At 37.2% G+C, this 19,378-nt stretch overlaps 1 protein-coding gene across 2 annotated transcripts in view; it reads right to left on the minus strand.

Annotated features, from left to right (window-relative positions):
• Positions 1-19,378, minus strand: part of fras1 (Fraser extracellular matrix complex subunit 1) — a 137,144-nt gene that overhangs the window by 96,034 nt on the left and 21,732 nt on the right. For both annotated transcript variants that reach the window (XM_058374626.1, XM_058374625.1), the window contains exons 3-6: positions 4,042-4,149; positions 3,397-3,489; positions 2,756-2,915; positions 1,064-1,197 (exon numbers count right to left, since the gene is read on the minus strand). In XM_058374626.1, the coding sequence (XP_058230609.1) occupies positions 1,064-1,197; positions 2,756-2,915; positions 3,397-3,489; positions 4,042-4,149 (495 nt within the window). The remainder of the gene's footprint in view (positions 1-1,063; positions 1,198-2,755; positions 2,916-3,396; positions 3,490-4,041; positions 4,150-19,378) is intronic.

Raw genomic sequence — 19,378 nt, forward strand, 5'->3', positions numbered from 1 at the left:
GGATACCTGCAGATGTCCTTTCTTGATGGCACGATATTAATACAAATCTGAATGCTTCAGATCAACCACTTGCCAAAACGTCTGCTATATAGTATCATTAGCATAACTGCTTAAATATGTAACTAGCCAAGAGCATTTAATGAACAGCTCCTGGCTGCAATTGTGATTTACTATATATATATATATATATATAAAGCAATGGTAAGCTTACATTTCCCGGGTTTTGCTAATTAATAATTTTTATACAGTGTATTTATGTAGCTATTTTATGTTAGATGTACTTTAGGACCTCATTAGGACCGAGCGATATTCTTTTATTTATCTTGCTATATAAAATGCATTCTCACTATACACAGATCAGGCATAACATTATGACCACCTGCCTAATATTGTGTTGGCCCCCCTTTTGCTGCCAAAACATCCCTGACCCGTCAAGGCATGGACTCCACTAGATCCCTGAAGGTGTGCTGTGGTATCTGGCACCAAGATGTTAGCAGCAGATCCTTTAAATCCTCTCAGTTGCAGTTTACAGGACTTAAAGGATACTTTTGATACATACTGACCACTGCAGACCGGGAACACCCCACAAGAGCTGCAGTTTTGGAGATGCTCTGATCCAGTCGTCTAGCCATCACAATTTGGCCCTTCATCAAACTCGCTCAAATCCTTACGCTTGCCCATTTTTCCTGCTTCTAACACATCAACTTTGAGGACAAAATGTTCACTCGCTGCCTAATATATCCCACCCACTAACAGGAGCCATGATGAGATAAGATAGAACTTTATTAATCCGGAAGGAAATTCTTGATTAGATAATCAGTGTTTTTCACTTTACCTCTCAGTGGTCATAATGTTATGCCGAATCGGTGTATATGAGTCAAGTCAATTCAAGAAGCTTTTACTTCAACCATATATATCTGATGCAGTACATATATATATATATATATATATATATATATATATATATATATATATTGAATATAAAATAACTTAAATATATCACATTTAGGACAATAATTTGAAATGTCACTGAAAGTAAAGTTCTTTGACTCTCTGTACTTACCGGCTTGCATGTAATAGGTTGACACTCTGCGACAGAGCACTGCACTTGTCTGTTTCTACACTCACACCTCATACAGGGACTGGGACTCCATTCCTCTCCATCCCTGTGCTCTTCTCCTTCCCAAGAGCAAGAAGCTGTGAAAATGATGTGCAGTAATGTTTACATACATGTGTAGCAATGTGCGTGAAAGTGAGTACTTTCATTGTCTTTTGTTGTTGTTCCATTTAAATACATTCAGCTTCAGAGAGCCCGGAGTCAGGTAAGGACACAGTAATGCTGCTCTAGAGATTAAAGTGAAAGACAAGACGTCTCCAGTTACGAGTGTGAAGCGAAAACATGTACATCAAGACAAGCTTAAAAGAGATGCTCAACTTCATATGAGAGCGCAGGATCTAAGGCTCTGAGCTACATGAATTATGAAAAAATATTGGCCCCCATAAATAAATCCAAGTTCACTCCTGTTTCTGTGCACAGAAGTCGTATTTATGGACTGCACACATAGCAACCTTGATTATTGACCATAGCTTTATTAATTGCCTCTTAAATTATTATTTTTTTTAAATGAACAGAAAGTCTCTTTAGGTCTCTTTAAACAGCATGAAGTTTGAAAGTCTCTGTAATATTTGTATAACATGTCTGAGGGTGGCCAGGATGTGAATTAACCTACTTTCTATTGAATCTAAGCTAGCTGGAGACAGTTAGCGTTATGGAACTTGGAAGTTAATGACTAGCTTTCATTTATTGTAATCTGTTAGATTAAGACTTAAGCTCATGGTGCCTTGAAATCCACATTCCAGAGACTTCAGGGGGAAAAAAATCGGTGCAATTTTGTCTGCTTGTTGTAGGTTAAGATGAGAGGATAATCTGGATGTTTCTGTGAGGAAGTTTCCTGGATGAGTGCAATGGGTTAAACTGGGATTTAGGAGGTGGGGTAGTGTCACAAACAATAAAGTGTGCAAACAATGCCAAAAGAGTAAGGTACACAGTATATGTTAAGCTCAGCATTTGACACTGTGCAACAATGTCAACAAATGTGTTCGGAAATTATAAATATGTTTCACGGTCCAAGAGACTTAATATAACTAGCTACAATCTACAATCTACTGACCGCTAGCTTGTTCATCATTTTAACTATTGCCTAGGTGTTTTGGTTTGTTTGAGTTTTTTAGTGTTTTAAATAAAAACCAAAACCTGCACTTGTCCATCTGCTTTCATGACAAAAAACCTGAAAACTGAAACAAAAATCTTTATACTAATTTCTGTCAATGACAAAGGATACAGGAAAACTTTGAAGCTAACAAAATTCTGTACTTTTGAAAGCACAAATCTGTACAATAAAATTCTTGTGCTTTTAATAATTAAGAGTATTTATTTCATATGACTGGCAGAATGTGAGGAATCAGAGCTATAACAATGCAGAAAATCTCAATATGAAAGAGGTGGAGCCTGGAGCAAAATCTGTAGTATAGTTTCCTTTTAATGTATTATCAAGCTATAGAATCAGAGCTCAATTCCACAGAGAGAAGGTGCTAGACACCTTTCCCAGACAATCAGGCCCAAATTTACACCTGAAAGAGGGATAAAACCTCCTACGTTAGTGCTACTAAAATGCCTATACTACAAGAATGCTTCATGGGAAACAGTTGCATTAGTCATTCTGAAAGGTTTTAGTAACACTTCTGCACCCCTTACCTCCATTTCGGGCACATTTTGGGCAGCACTCTCCGACAGGGACGTAAGGAGTCTGTCCTCTCCCACAGCTGAGAGGAGGACAGGCAGGAGGGACACAGGTCACTTTCCCAGAAGCACATGTACACACTGAGCACTTGGACTCGCTCCACTGGCTGCCATGCTGCACAAGAATACAGCGAGACAGAGAGAAAGGTTATGAGGTTGTGGGAGAGTTGGTGTTTGCTTTTGCTACATGTTGGCATTGTCAGTAACTTTGGCTAGCAATAGCTCCAAGTCTTCACATGGATCAATTCTTCACTTTTCTAAAGTGTTCTATGCTGTTGGAGAATTTGTACGAACATGGGGCAAGTTAATTAGCTACGGTATTATGCCCCAGTGCCAACACAGCCAGCTTCCCTAAGTAAACGGCACTCGAGCTGGAAGCGACACCATCAGAATGTTAAGCAGAACAGCAAGCAGCCTGTCAATGGAGGACCAACAAGAGGCTAGTTCTGTCAGGCAAGAGTGGGGCGCTAACAAGAAAGCAATTGTGCATTGACTGACCACTTAGCACTCTACAAGAAGTGGCAGAATCTACCAAGAGTCTAGACTGGGGCCTTTGGCATCTTTCACAGGGCCTCGTCCTCAGCAATGTCACTTACCCCATATACTGCTCCCTGATGCTGGCAAGAGCCGGCTGACTGTGGGAAACACTCCGGACAGCATCTGTTTGCGGGGATTCTCAAACTCTCACCCTGGCAAAACATCCAGTCATATCATTAGTAGGAATAGAGGCGCTAACTGCTCAGATATGACTTATTGATGGATATGTAACAGACAGCAGATGGATTGAAGGTTAAAAACGGACAGGTAGAGATAATTATAGATTTTTAATACAATAGGTTCACTGAGCACAGTGAGTTGTGTTTTATTGACAGTCTTAATAAAGGGCATTGAAACAGTAGCCAGAAGCATCGATTGTTGACTAGTTTTACTCGATTGCACAGCACAGCAAAAAGAAAAATGGAATCTAAATCTGTAGCTCTTACTTAATCAAAAGCAAAAGCAGAATGCAGTGGGCTTGAAGCACGTCTCTTTAAAAGACACTCATACATTCAGCAGTCTGGCTAATGGGGCCATCCATTTATTCATCTTACAGGCTCCTCAACCCATCTATCCATCCATTCATCCAACCATCCATCAACATACTCACTTTGCTCAATCAATCAATCAATTGACTCATCTTTTACACAATCTATTACACACTTCACTTTTATAATTGATTCGTGCAAAAAAGTCAGCCTTACCCTTTGAAAGTCACACTGAGGGTTTTGGCATTGCATCGCCTTGCACATGACAACGTCGCCGTGGCAGGTGCAGTCTTGACAAGCATCTGGTTTCCATGATGTATTGTTCTGTATTGAGTCAAAGAGAGGAAAGAATAAACAGATGTCTTCAGGTATGGTTCTGTACACATTTAAACGTGTCGCTGCCACGTGAAATTGCAGTTCATGGAACATATCCCATTAACTGCCAACCACCAATCTCTGCTAGTTATTTATAATACACTTTATATGATTTACATAAAGGTACACTGTACTGTTTACTCAAAAACATTACTGACAGTATCACTGTGCTATCATATGCACTATCCCAATTTCACAATAATTACAATACCATACCATGTGCAACATCATACTGATCATTAGTTCCCTATCACCTTTTTTGTACTTCTGTCTACATTTTGTATATATAGAATATTTCATTTATATTTATTTCCCTTGTACTCTGAAGCAGTGTCTGGACCTTCAGGACTAATAAAGGATTAATCTTATCTTGTCTTATTAGAAATAATTTAAGTCAACTTTTACAAATTAGATTTCTGTTGTGTTTTAAAGTTGACAAATGTTACAAATAAAGGTCTTGTTAGGCAGCTGATTAATTGTTATAAATATAAATAAGCGATAATAACCTATAAATTCGATTTTCTAACTTGTTCCACAACATAATCCATCCATCCATCCATCCATCCATTGTCTATACCCGCTTTGTTCCTAATTAGGGTCACGGGGGTGTGCTGGAGCCTATCCCAGCGCACATTGGGCAAAAGGCAGGAGTACACCCTGGACAGGTCGCCAGTCCATCGCAGTTCCACATATAGACAGACAACCACACACACTTCCACAACATAATATGTAACAATAAATAGTAAGAAAAGTGATGTGTTGTTCTTTACTCAATAAAATATTGTAAACATGAGATAATTGGTGCGGAATAAGAGGAATAAAACACTTCTGGATGACTTCAGGGTGGTAATATCATGACCCATGGAACTGATTATTTTTCCTGTTTCTTTCTTAAATCCCTGGCATATCATTACGGTATTCACCCTAAATCATGCTTTAATGATCATAATGAATTATTATATATCTACAATGAAAATGTATAAACATACACAGAAATGGTTTCGTCTGGAGCTACATACAGTCCAGTGAGCTCAAGGGGTTAAACTCCAAAATAAATAAATAAATAAATAAATAATAAATTGAGTAATTAATTAATCAATTAATTATTATTATAATTATTATTAATATTATTATTAATTAATTTTAAAACATGTAAAAAAAAATCTAAGGAAACAGAATACATGATATGGTGGAGGGAAATGGTTTATTTTGACACTATGTACTTTGAAATGCTTTGAAGATAATGTAGAATTTCTTCCCAGCGGGAGATCTAGCTGAGTTATTTCATTACACTGTAACTCTGTACTATCGCTGGTACAGAGTTACTGATATCAAACAGGCTGAAGATGTCCAATGCCAAACTTTGGCTCGAAAAAAAAAAGGTCATCAGATACGCATGCCTGAATCGTTATTATGGCAAAGATTAGCGAATAATGAAAACGAAGTGCTGACTGCGACCAAATTAGGAGAGTAATTTACTTATCGAACTGAAATTCTTAATAAACCCAGTGAATAAAGCAGGAGAGCATGATGCAATTTTTTTGTTACTGCGTTTGTTTTCTGTGCACGTGATACCGAACTAATAAAACTTAATTTACTGTAGTCAACTTTCAGGCTGACAGCATTTCAATATTCCATACACACCAGGTTGACATTAATCTTAAAAATAAGGTGCCAGCGACTGAATCAAGTCTATTTACAGTTTTCAGTGTATTTATATGTGAAATCTTCTGCAGAGTGTGCAAATCCTTTCTGCTTCAGGTCAGTGATAGCTATCCCGGGAAGACATTTTAACATTTTGCTCTACTTTAACGCACATTCTTGTTTCAACATCACACATGCACTTGTACTGAACACAGTTTCAAGGCAGAACATTAAAGACAAGTAATACAAAGAACTTGCTCCGGGTAAAATTGAGTGTCCTGGTTTAATCCAGGATGTATGGGACACAGTAATGAATCTCAATTGAAACAGAGACACTATCAGTGCCACAGGACCCAAACAGAACAGAAGAATGCATTTCTTTAGGGAATTCTGCACTGCAAATAAAGCTCAAAATGGCAGATGGTAAAGTGGTAGCAAGTGGCTGGCACTTAAGAGACTACTGATAGAAACTTGTTTGCTTTTCATTACAGGTATACGGTATAAGAAGAACTACAGAACAAAAGACTGGCTTTAACACTCTCCAGACCAGAGGTGTAGCTGGTGGAGAGATTTTCCATCCATACATTCTATACACCGCTTTTCCTACTATGCTAGGCCGCGAGACTCACACACACTTCAGACACTCATACACACTTCAGACAATCTATAGATGGCTACAACACATGCCTTTGGACTGTAGAGGAAACCAGAGAACCTGAAGGAAACCCAGTAGGCACAGGAAGAGCAAGCAAACTCCACAAACAGGCGGGAATCAAACCCTCACACATGCTTTTGTGTTTGATTGTGAGTATGAAAAGACTTCATGGCAGATTCAAATATTTGTTACTGGCTGGTTTACTTGGCACAAATACAGAAATGGATTAGATTTATCAAAGAGCTGTTTTGTGCAGTAATTTTCCCTATAATGATGTTCATATATGGAAGCTATTGCTATGAGTTTAAACATAAAATGAATGCAGTCCTCAGTTTGTTTAATCACATTTCTACAAGCCAGCTATCTACAAATGAACTTATGTTAATGTAACACCCTGTTAAGTATTGCATGTACATCTACTTTGCCGTAAATTTCCCCTAAACCTAGCACCATGTTTTATGTCATTTTAAGTAGCACAGTCATCAAGATATTTTATCTACACTACCAGTCAAAAGTTTGGACACATCTTCTAATTCCATGGTCTTTCCTGATGTTTATTTCTTTCTACATTGTAAAACAATGCTGAAGGCGGCCGAAATACACAATAATGTCGTTTGAACAGTTGATATTGAGATATGTCTGCTACTGATGCTCTGTAAAGCCTTCATAACGGCTCTAATCTGAGGTGCTGTTAATTGGTGATTTCTGAGGCTGGTAACTCTAAATGAACTTCTCCTCTGCAGCAGAGGTAGGTTTTGGTCTTGCTTTCCTGGGATGGTCTTCATGTGAGCCAGTTTCATCATGGTGCTTGATGGGTTTTTCAAATGCACTTGACAATACTGTTCTTGCAAGAACTATTCCAGAACACCTGACCTTCGTGTCTTAAAATAACAACTGACTGTTGTTTGTTGTCGTTACATATGGATTACTTAAGTCCATGTGTGTTATTTCATAGTTTTGAAATCTCCAGTATTGTTCTAGAATGTAGAAAATAAATCCCTAAACAAAAAACATTGAATTAAAAGGTGTGTCCAAACTTTTGACTGGTAATGTATATATTTCCTTATCATCTACTGACACAAATATTTTGTTCCAGACTTCTTTAGTCGAATAAAAATAAATGGTACCATCACTCCTCACAGCTCTTGTCATTTCCCAGGCTTTTATTTAACCAGCAATCAATAAGGGCATTTCTGCGCCGCTTACTGCTTCCGTCCCTGTCGTATCCATTGCCTCGGACAGTTGCCATGCTTGTTTCCTGACATTGATTTTCTGTTGCTTGGCAGCTTACATGAATGAGCCGTCTGCATAGAGAATAAATATTTAATGGCTTGTTTCTGTTATGACAGAGTCGGCACTTAGCTAACTGTCTTGCTGTTCTTTGTGTGTGCAAGACACTCACTGTGTCCTAATAAATGATCAAATTCAGAATGAAAAAGGAATCAAAGTCCGGCTTAACCCCTTTTACATTACCACACATCCAACTTGTTGACATAAATAATTTCTTGCTGAATTCTGAGCTTAAATAAATTAAATGTCTATTACAAATCATTTCACAAGTTGTATATACATTATAAGCTCTAAGCAATGCCTCCATAAACCAGAAAAACGTTTCCTCATACGTCTAATATTAATGCTGAGTCAGTCATTTAAGAGGGAAAAAAAAAAGCAAGGCGCTAAACATAACCGCTCATGCTGCCGGTCTACATTTAGTTGACATCTTTGACCTTACTGTGGCGCCAGAGCTCGAGTGACAAAATTAGACTTACTGTCGTGAAAAAACAGTCTAGCATTTGTCACAAGCACGCCAGGTACTTTTTAGCTCACAGTGAATGTTTTAGTGAAAAGCTGTCACCACATTCCCTATATCAATGTATAAATTAATGGTGTTTCAACAGGATTTTGTTTCAAAATCAGCTCCAAATGGATTCCACTAGGATCAAACTACTCTGGCAAGCTACCGATAAGGTAATTAAAGGTAATTAATGCCCTTTTCCTGCCAGCTGCTAGCCTCTATCTGTCTGGATAGGAAAACATTATTTCCCCAATCACCAATCGTCCTGTCAACCTGCTACACAGCAGCCATGCTACTGTTTGATTAGCTAGGAACAAAAACTGACAGGAAAATCATTATACTAGTTAGAAGAGACTTTGAACAAGGCAGTGCTTGAGATATTGTTTGACACTTTAAACTCCCGGGATGTGTCAGCAGGTCCAAACTGTCTCTATACTTCATACCTTTAGTATTAGTTGTACTGTAGTGATTGAATCATTTATAGTAGATAAGTATCATTTCTTATGTATTATCTGATTCAATATATTTGTTATTTATGAATAATAATTATAGAGCTACAATTTTTACAGCCACTACTAGAAGGCTTTTTCCCTTATTAGTACATTAGAATACGTTAGCTAGGCTCAACTTAATTGCATGTACTGCACCGGATAAATCCAGAGTCTTTGTTTTATCTGCTTTCTGTCTAACTGAAATGTTTAGGTTACTAGAGGGAAGCTATGGGCATAGACTGCTGTGTAATATATATTCAGACCATGTTCCAGTTTGGCTGCAGGGAGCACCTTTGATAAATCAATTTCAAGAGAGAAAGTGACATCTTCCCTGGGACATTAAGGTGAAAATCCAAATCTGCATCATTACCACAGCAGTTTAGTATTTCACAGTCTGAATAACTTTGCTATCCATCTCATTTATATTCGGGTTTCAACAGAAAATTCTCCATATATTATTCAACTTCAAATTAATTATAGTAAACTTCAACATAACAGTATTATCTGTTCAGTTTTTCAGCTTGTCCATAATATATTAGGCACGAGCCGGATAAATATATACACATGAGGGCAAGCGGGTCTGAATGACTCACCCTCGCTGGATGCGGCTGAGTCTGAAATACATAAATACATAAAAACACACAAACACCTCCCACCCTGCCTTAGTCATTGGCTGGTTATCATGTGTTATCCAGCTCACCGACTTTACAACTGTGTAGAAGTTCCATAACTTTGCTCACTCTCATTCACTAGCGTCACACAAAAGAGCTAATAAATTCCATACCAGCAATTACAACCTGAATCCCTGTCACAGCACTGCCTGTGTTTTTACTGGCCAATTAATCAACGCCAGATTAGAATGAAGACAGTTACGATCTCAATACTTCACAAATATACATGGACAAAGCATTAGATGTGTCAAGGGGTGCTTTATCCAAAAAACAAACTACGCTACTCATATATTATAGCATGTATTGCTACCAGCAATCTACAGACTTCTAAAAAGATTTATGGCATTTGCCCTTATCCAGAGAGACTTACAATTTATCTGAGCAATTGAGGGTTAAAGGTCTTGTTCAAGGGCAAAGCAATGGCAGCTTGGTGGACCTGGGATTCAAATTCACAACCTTCCCATCAGTAGTCCAACACCTTAACCATTAATCTACCACGTCCCATGAATTCTGAGGGTTACAGAAGCATCTGCACTTCTTAAAAGTCTCAAAGGATCCTTGACTACAACGTTTACTTAAGTTCAAGTCTATCATGACTATGACTATCACTTTCATTTACTAAAGCTAAAACGATAAGCTCCTGAATCTGAGGGAAATCCAAATGGCAGGATTACAGCTCTAGCAGACCGTCAATAAGAAACACTCAACTAAAAGCACATACAGCTAAATCCTGGAAAACACAAGACCATTTCTGAGATCAGGCTGATAAATGAATTTTAATCATTTGTGAAATATGTAGAAATTATACAAAGAATGTCGCTCCAAAAATGAATTAAATATTAATATGGGAAAAAAATAGTTAATGCATGAGATGCGTTTGCTGAGAACATAGCAGGGGTGAAAGGGAAGGCATACTGGGTTTGAGATGATCAAAATCCTGTCAAAAATGCCAGAAATAAAAAATGACTAGGAAAAGGTACACCTAAAACCATGAATCTAGAGACAAGAAACTGAGGCCAGTAATTGCTTTAGAAATACATAAAAATTTAGATGACATTGAGGTCATAAATGCCCAAACTAGGGTCAAAACAATCAGGGATGGATAAAACCAATCAATATAAAACATGAGCTAAGAAGAGCAAGAAGCTGTGACCATACACAGCAAGCCGAGGGCAAAGGAGGACAGCCAGAGATGACAGAATCAGGGCAGACGTGACATCAGCATATCCAACCGGTTTCATCTGATGACAGTGTAGCCTTTAGACCACAACAAATTTCTATTATCACATCCTTAACAGTTCTTCCTAAATGTGTCAAGGATGCGGGTGCAGAAATGCTGTACAGATATGGAGTTCAACACATTCAAATGTTTTCAGTGCTTGCATTTTAATTGGTTTATTCATATTATACATCTCCACAATGCCAGCCTAGCATGATTACATACAAAGCAAGCGGTTGCTAAAGGAAGCTTCAGAAAGCTGATAAACATTAAGGTACTAAACTGTATTATCTTTTACTTTCTAAAGCTGTACTACAAAAGGTCCAATTATGTATCTCAAATCTTTTTAAGGGTACTACTTGCACATATCGATACGAAAGAGAGATAAAGGTACCACCCCAGAGACAGTTCAGTGTATGTTGTCATTTCTAAAACTTGATTCCTAACATCTTTTTTCGGGAGGAAATGTTCTAACCTACTTCCTCTGCATAGAATTTATGTACACAAGTTTGGGGTGTTTTTAAATCTGTAATTTCACCTACTTACAAGGAGTCTTCAGTACCTTCTGTATGTTGCATCCCTCTCACTACACAGGCTGTGACTGACTGGTGCCTGATGATGTAATAGTTCAGAAACAGGAGCTTCATTTACCCTGCGGATTCGCTCAAAATCTTAAATAAAACCTGAACCTGAAGCTTGAGCTCTTTCAGAAAGGTAGTTATTAAACACCATTAACAGTTTCGTTTCAATTGTGTGCATGTACGCATGAATGTCTGATTACAGTCTTTAAAAATGAAGGCTATTTTTAAGACTAAATTTATAAGAAGTTTCAGTATCTGGCATTTTTAGAAAAGTAGTTGGTGAACTATATTATACAGCTCTGAATGTGAACTGACACCAGCAATGAGTTTCTCCTGTGTTTTGTAACAGACATCAAAAGGTCCTTTGTTTTGTCACTGTCAGATAACCCAGTGGTTTTCAAAGTGGGGTCCAGGGGGGGCTTTAAAGCCTAGCAAGGGGTTTGGAGATATTTGATACTTAATTACTGTGGTGGAGGCCACAATGCAGCATTATCAAAGTTGTACTTATTTTTTGACATCTTATCACAGTAATTGGCCTATTTACAAGAATGAATGAATGAATGAATGAATGAATGAATGAATGAATGGATGAATGAATAAATGAATGAATGGATGAGTGAATGAACAAATGAATGGATGGATGGATGGATGGATAAATGGATGGATGAATGAATGAATGAATGAATGAACGATGAATGAATGAATGAAACTCAAACTTTAAAAACATGAAAACAAGCAGGATATAATGTCAACTTAAAACTATTGTATTCTGTTTGAAAGCTCGGGAACAGAAATCTCTATGGCTCTAATAAACAGACAAAATATTAATACCTACTGAAATAATTTTCATGGAAAAATCTGTAGATTTTTTTTTACAATTAAATGGGTCTCTGAATGCAAAAGCATTGAGAACCCCTGCTGTGCAACTGCCCAATTAGTAAAACCCCCAAATCAAGCTAAAGCATCAAAAAACCCTCTTGTTCCAGGAAGAATCACTTTTGTTGTGCAGTTAGCTGTTCATGTAACAAATGACTTGCCACTCTGTTATAAGTTAGTTTACTGTGACACATAATATCATTCATAATTTTGTTGTACCTAGTGTGTGTATCAGTCCCGTCATGAGTTTTTATTGTGATTGTTGTGGCCAAAAATGCTTGAATTTGCTTCAGCTGTTTCCAACTACTTGAACTGCTGAAATTGCAAGCACAGGATTCTTCTATTAAACTAGTACCAGTGAAGACACATATATAATTACTTTCTGTCACTGCTGTACTCATGTTAGATGCACGTGAATCAAAGAGGATTTAGCTTTGAATGTACGTTGTCACACGACTCATCTTGGCCCAATTCTGCTGTAATCTTGAAAAACTGCAAGGTCTTCCAAATATTGTGGAGTCTGTTTGATTTTGTCTTCATTTCTAAGATCACAAAATCGCTAAATCCTGGAGGGATTGGTGTATCACTCCTGAGTATTAGCCCATCGTCTTTTGTTACCACTCTCTCGTGCTTGTTTCCAGTCAATTGGTGAAGACTGAGCCTGGCAGCACTTGTATCACTTTAACAGCTTTATGCTTGGATTGTAGTCTGCCTCGTTGCAACTTGCTATGGATAAAGAGTCTGCCAAATAAGTAAATGCAAATGTAAATGCAATCTGTTTTCTTGCTGAGAAGAAAACACAGTACTGCTTCAAAAGCCTAACAGACTAATTGACCACAAATTAAGACTAATGTTCCTGGCCCAATCCATAATTCCACAGAGGAATTTTTCTTCCCACCCAATCAATTGACGTTGAACAGCTGAAACAGATACAGACAAAAATTTCACGATGGCATGATTTTAATATGTTCCTGATAATACATTTGTAATGCATTCCAAAAACGATGGTAAGATGAGCTCACAGCAACATTTCTCAGCGCCATATTTCTGTCTTGAGCTTGGCATAAACTGGGGAGATTCCCTTGTAAATACCTTGGAAGACCACCAGACTGCTGAACTAACTATAGGCTAACTGTCAAATATAGAAGTAGGAATTAATCTCACGCCTTTAAATGACAGATATATCGCTACACTCCAGCACAGCCATCTACAGTCACTTAGATTCCAAACACGTCAGTGGAGAAGCAGAAAGGAAAATCATGTACACAAGAAGAATAAAAATTTATTCTGTTATTTCTTCTATTCAAGCTATGGAGCATAGCTTACCCAACATATGCAGTCGGTCCAACCCTCTCAGAACTTTGACTCATGTATAAACCATTGAAATCAAAGAATAAATCATATCTATTCAAGTGCAAATTCGTGGTAGCTTCATGAATCTGACTAAACCAAGAGCCATGATGCGGACAGCACATGATAGCACATGGTTGTGCTAACAAAAAGTAGCTTAACTTTGTGCCTGTGCATTTAGTTGAATAATTCATGCAGTAAAACTTAATAAAAGAGCAGAAAAAGTGACTTCTGTATCTTTCTTTACCTTTCATATGCATCTGGACCTCTACTCTGGTAAACTGTGAATTCTCTATGGAGACTAGATTCATGTGGGAACAAGAAAGAGATGATAAATTATTCAAAACACTTAGTGAGTGCAGGTGCTGTGAAGTTCTCGATGTGGGCAGAGCCAGCTGACTCTCCAAATCACAATGTAAATACGAATGCTGGCACTTTAAAGCGGGGGCCGTCTCAAGTGAACAGGCGGTGTAAGACAAGAATGCTCACAATAGAGGGTTTGTCAATGTGTTTAACTTCCACATGCTTTACAGTGTGTGAAACCGTGTGTGAAGGTCTGTAAGTTATTAAAATAAACCGTTACGATTATCTTTCTTATCACCAGGCATACTTTATGTACTGTAATACTGTACTCCACAATAATATCCTATTAGCTACTTAGCAAATTTGGAGTAAATCTCCACTGCCCACTTCATTTATAAATTATTCATAAGACAAGATCAGTATAAATCAAAAAGCATGAAAAGCTATTCCTCAATATATAGTAGAATCCTAAAGTAGGTTATTAGGTCAGCTCTGGGAATTACAAATACTTAGTGTGTATTAAAATGTAGTTCAAGAATACAGTCATTTACAAAGGTGCACTATTTTATCTGCCAACATAAACTTTACTCGATATAAAGAGTCTACACACACCCCTGTTACAGTTGTAGGGGTTTTAAAAATGAAACCAAGATAAATCACGTGAACATATTTTTCCATTTTTAATGTGATGGAGTTGTTGTTCGGCTGTTCCCTGATCAGGGTCCCCACAGCAGATCATTTGGTCCTTTAATGTGATGGAGTAATCAAGAAAAAAAACCTGATAGAAATGTTTGATGGGAAATAAAGTGTGCATACCACCAAAGCAGATTTTCCTTGTAGTGCAGCACTCAGATTTATAAAACTGTGCTGATCTTCATGATCTTCATCTTCAGCTGGCTAAGACAGAACTTCTTTCAGTTGCTCCATGTTTGGGGTCACTACAGCGGATCATCTGGTCCAAATATTTGATTTTTTAGCCAAATACCCTTTCTAAAGCATCCCTCCCATTTAATCCAGTTTTGGGAGACTGAGATTTAGCCCCTCAGAGGCTGGGTTAGTTCTCTGCCCGGGAATCAAACCCAGGCTGCGGCAATGAGAGTGCAGGATCCTGGCGCTGGACCATTAGGGGACTAAGAGAAACATCCAGGTATATTGCGAAAACAAATTGGTGTTTGAATCTATCCATGATTCTCTCTATCCTGCCTACTGCCTCCGGTCCCAGCGGAAGAGAAGCAGCCCAGTACCATGATGCTGCCACCACCACGCTTCACTGAGACGATGGTCTTCTTTGGGCAAACATATCTTTTAGAATTATGCCCACAAACTAATTCTCTCATTCAAAATGGTTGTGAAGACTTTCTGAAACCGGGTTTCTGTTTGTTTTTGTTGACACATCACTTTAGCTTTCATTTTTCACATCACAAAAACCTGCGATTTTAAGTCTTTTTTTTTATATTCAATGTTTATACCACCCTTTTTCACACATTCACCTTCTTCAAGCACATATTAGCTTCTGCATAGCACTAACTTATTCTAGAAGACACTAAAAACTACAAATGTATAAAAAAATTAATTATTTGCCATATTGTAATATTAGAAAAAAGTAAACTTTAGGTACAACACCTATCACTAGAATATATAGATATAAATCTGTTGCAAAAATTTCTCAAAAGGCAAATAATAAATAATTTGATATCTATCATGGTACACTGATCCGCAAAAAATTTTCATTGGAACCTAACTATTTGCATCTGCGAATTTTTCGCATACCCGCAAAATCCTGCAAAAGTGTTACGGCTAATTTCGTGGCCATTTACACATTTTCATGCTTTTTAATGCGAAATTATTAAGAAAAATTTAGTTTATTAATTTAGTAATATAAATATAAAAGTAAAATCAACAAAATATCAATATAAATAAAATATCAGTGTTATTTTAATGATATCGAATGTATATACAGTACAGCCATTACGACACTCTACAGGCTGGAAGGGTTGGAAGTAGCCAATCACAGAGCATTTACAGGTTTACCTAGCTGCTGATTGGCTGGTAGCTACGATGCTTTGTATGCGTGATGTCGCTGTTCATCTCCCCACACCTTGTACTCGTTTCCACACACACGTATATTCTGTAAGTGTGAATAAGTGATCTCAGTGATTTTTTCCTTGGTTTTCATACAGGCGATACTGTACTCTATTTTAACGTCAAACGTTTATTATTTTTTTAAGGGTAATATATTAAGCTAACTTTTAGATGAAATTAAAGTGTTTTGGGAGCCTGATTATGGTCATATTTAGGGTTTAAACTCTAAAAAATAAGCATTTACAGTATAGTATTAGCATTTTTAGTGACTCCAACGCATATCCGTGAAACCTCGTCATTCACGATGGGTCCTGGAACGTATCCTCGTGGATGTGTGAGGTATTACTATAAATCATGGTATAAAAATATAATAAACACATTTTTAAACATTATAAACAATGTGAATTTATTACATTTTTGTATAAGAATAAGCGTCAGCATATGTATATGTATAAAACATAGTGGTGTGGAAAAATGTATTTTTCTTAACACCCCAGGAAAAAGTTATAGCACCTCTCCACCGTTACAGAACACCAACAAATTGAACTTTTCTCCTAGATGTTTTTGATAAATGTTGAAATAAATCCACTAAAAAAAGTTATGTTAATGTAATGGATTGGAAAATAGGCTTTTAAAATGTGATACTTTGGTCTGTAAAGCTGCAATATAGTCGCAGCTAAATGACATAGCTAAAGGTCACACAGACCTCTATTTCATCTTTACAATGTATTGATATTTTAAATAAATGAAGATTTGTGTTCTTGGTATTTTAAATAAATGAAGGGTGTGGATTCCTATACAGTTTTAAAAAAATGACTTGATAGGATCAAGTCCGGTGATTTGTGCTGAACTGACTGTGCTGAAATAATTTTCAATCTATAGGCATAATATAGTCATATAAAAACCCACAAGATGTCAACTTCAAGCTTTATTATGCTTGGGAATAACATAAAGCTAATGCTTCTAATCTTTTAAATTCCCTTTTCAACAAAAGCCATTTCATTTCTCGAAACTGAAGTACCATGTCTGGATTTTGAGGATTTCCTTTCAGTCACTTTCATTCAAAATACAAAAGGTGCTCTTAATTAATGCAGCAAAAGTGGCCTAAATTGCATTCTTTCAGTCCAGCTGAGGCCATTACCATTGTAAAAATAATTACCGTGTATTAAAAGAAAATGAAACGCTCAGTGCTGTCTTGTTGAGGAAGTAAGCTTTTAAGCTTTTTAACATGCGCTGACCTTTTCCTACAATCAGAAACTAAGTTTCAAGCGCTCTGTCCTTTCGAGATCTCTTTTAATTTAGTGTTACAGTCAAACATTGTCTTTTGTGTGTTTGATATTGCAGCGGGATTAATGCTGTATGAACATGGACTGATGTATCAGGTATTAATAGGCCAAAAATGCTTGCCAGTGCACGTGTCAGTGTGTCGTTTGACAACTACACACATATGATATGCAATTACTGAACACTTCATAATGCACATGCTTGTAAATCAGGTCTTTCAATCAGAAGTGCATGTCACAGAAGTGATCTTGTTTCACTCGTGTAGAAATAAATGAGTCTGGCCATCTCCTGATTGTACGACTCCACTGAGTTATGGCGGCAATGGAAGTTCTTGTCCTATAAAAACTGTTACCTGTGTCATGTTTGTCTCTTCAATCTCTTTCTAGGTGTCAGTGGAATGTAAGATACCAATAAATCATCTGAATCCTGTTGAAACTCAGCTGCTACCTGTTGACATCTCGGGCTTGGAATGATAAACCGCACTGTTCTCTTGTGTCGATCTTTAACTTTTTTTTGTGAAAGTGAAATTAACCCCTGTAGTATGAGCGGTTTTACATTAAGAGGCATAAACTGGAAGCTTGTGGGACGTTTTAAAAAAGTTAAACAAAATAACAACCCCTGCTTTGAAACTGCTCGTACACCTCCCGTCATCATACTGCCCCGTCTGAGGTTTTGAAGATCAATCTCCGGGTTCATATTAGCTGTCATTAGTATATTAAAAACATGCCAGGCATGTGACTATGCGGATAGCAGCTGGACGACTAATTTGTAGCATATAATCCATGAATAATAATGCAATGACAGACACAGCCAGACAGAAATAATATAACCCAACTGACTCTAAATGGTGCTGTAATTTCCTCCCATTACAGCACATTACAGGTAACTACAGGTGCACTGTTCTGCTTGGGCCTGAGTACTCCATTAGACCATTTTGGAGATATAAGGAGAAAGAGTGTGGCTCTTATGATATAGATAGTATATTTTACTGGGCTTCTGATACATCATACTGTCCTTTTAAACAAGAGACATACTGCCATTTCATAAAGTATACATATATGAGTTTTCTTTAAACAATATATTAGTATACTGTAATCTGTATATATATATATTTGTAAGTTTAACATGTTTTCGATACTGAGCTTATTTGCTAAACATTACTAAGCTTTTAATAATCAATATTTTAAAGCTTGATAGAATGTACTAGAACTCTGATGTCCTTAAATTTGTATTTTTATAAAGTATTCTGCAATGTAGCAGAATATATTATACAAGACTTCTTTGAGTGTACGTCTTTTGAAATGCATGTACTTCATACAAGTGGCTTAAAAAGCTATTCTGATTTCCCAAAGTTTAAATTGTGTCATGATTTTTCCACATTTATTTGCTTTTACATCACAGTACAATTGATAATATGTAAAAAAACAAACAAAAAGTCTTCTTCTTCTTTCGGCTTTTCCCTTCAGGGGTCGCCACAGCGAATCATCTCGCTCCACCTATCCCTATCTTCTGCATCCTTTAACACTTGCACTTCATATCCTCATTTATTACATCCATGTACCTCCTCTTTGGCCTTCCTCTTTGCCTCCTTCCTGGCGGCTCCATGTCCAATATTCTCCTACCAACATACTCACTCTCCCTCCTCTGTACATATCCAAACCATCTTAATCTGGCCTCCCTAACTTTGTCCCCCAAACGTCCAACATGAGCCGTCCCTCTGATGTACTCAATCCAAGTACTTGTACAGTGGACAGCTAAAAAAATAATAATTGTGAAATTGTAGTTATTTTCCGTGAGAATTCCAGTGGCAAAGCTATGTACTATAAACTGTCCTTCAGCTTTAAAGCGACAGGGTTTGCACTTCAGTAAAAAATAATTATTACTGTTGGCAAATAGCTATAACAACACGTGAGGATCATCACACTATCATGTCGTTGATCATTTTTCTAGAACAGCATGCCGAGTCATGCTGCTGGAAATTCTACTGTGATAAATGATCAGGTTAAATTATTGTTTATTCTTTACATTTGGTAAGTAAAGAGTGTCTCATTGTGTTTGGTTTCATTCCTAAAGCAAAGGCATCATTTAATCACTTGTTCCAGCCATTTACAAAAAGGTCAACCTTACAAAAATCAATAGAGCCAACTCACACCAAGTTTGACATTAATATATTCTGTTATATCATCCAACAAACACCTACGTTTTTGCAGCACTTCATAAATGGCTA

This window comes from Hemibagrus wyckioides, linkage group LG22, assembly GCF_019097595.1.
Source record: "Hemibagrus wyckioides isolate EC202008001 linkage group LG22, SWU_Hwy_1.0, whole genome shotgun sequence".
NCBI classification, from domain to species: Eukaryota; Metazoa; Chordata; class Actinopteri; order Siluriformes; family Bagridae; genus Hemibagrus; species Hemibagrus wyckioides.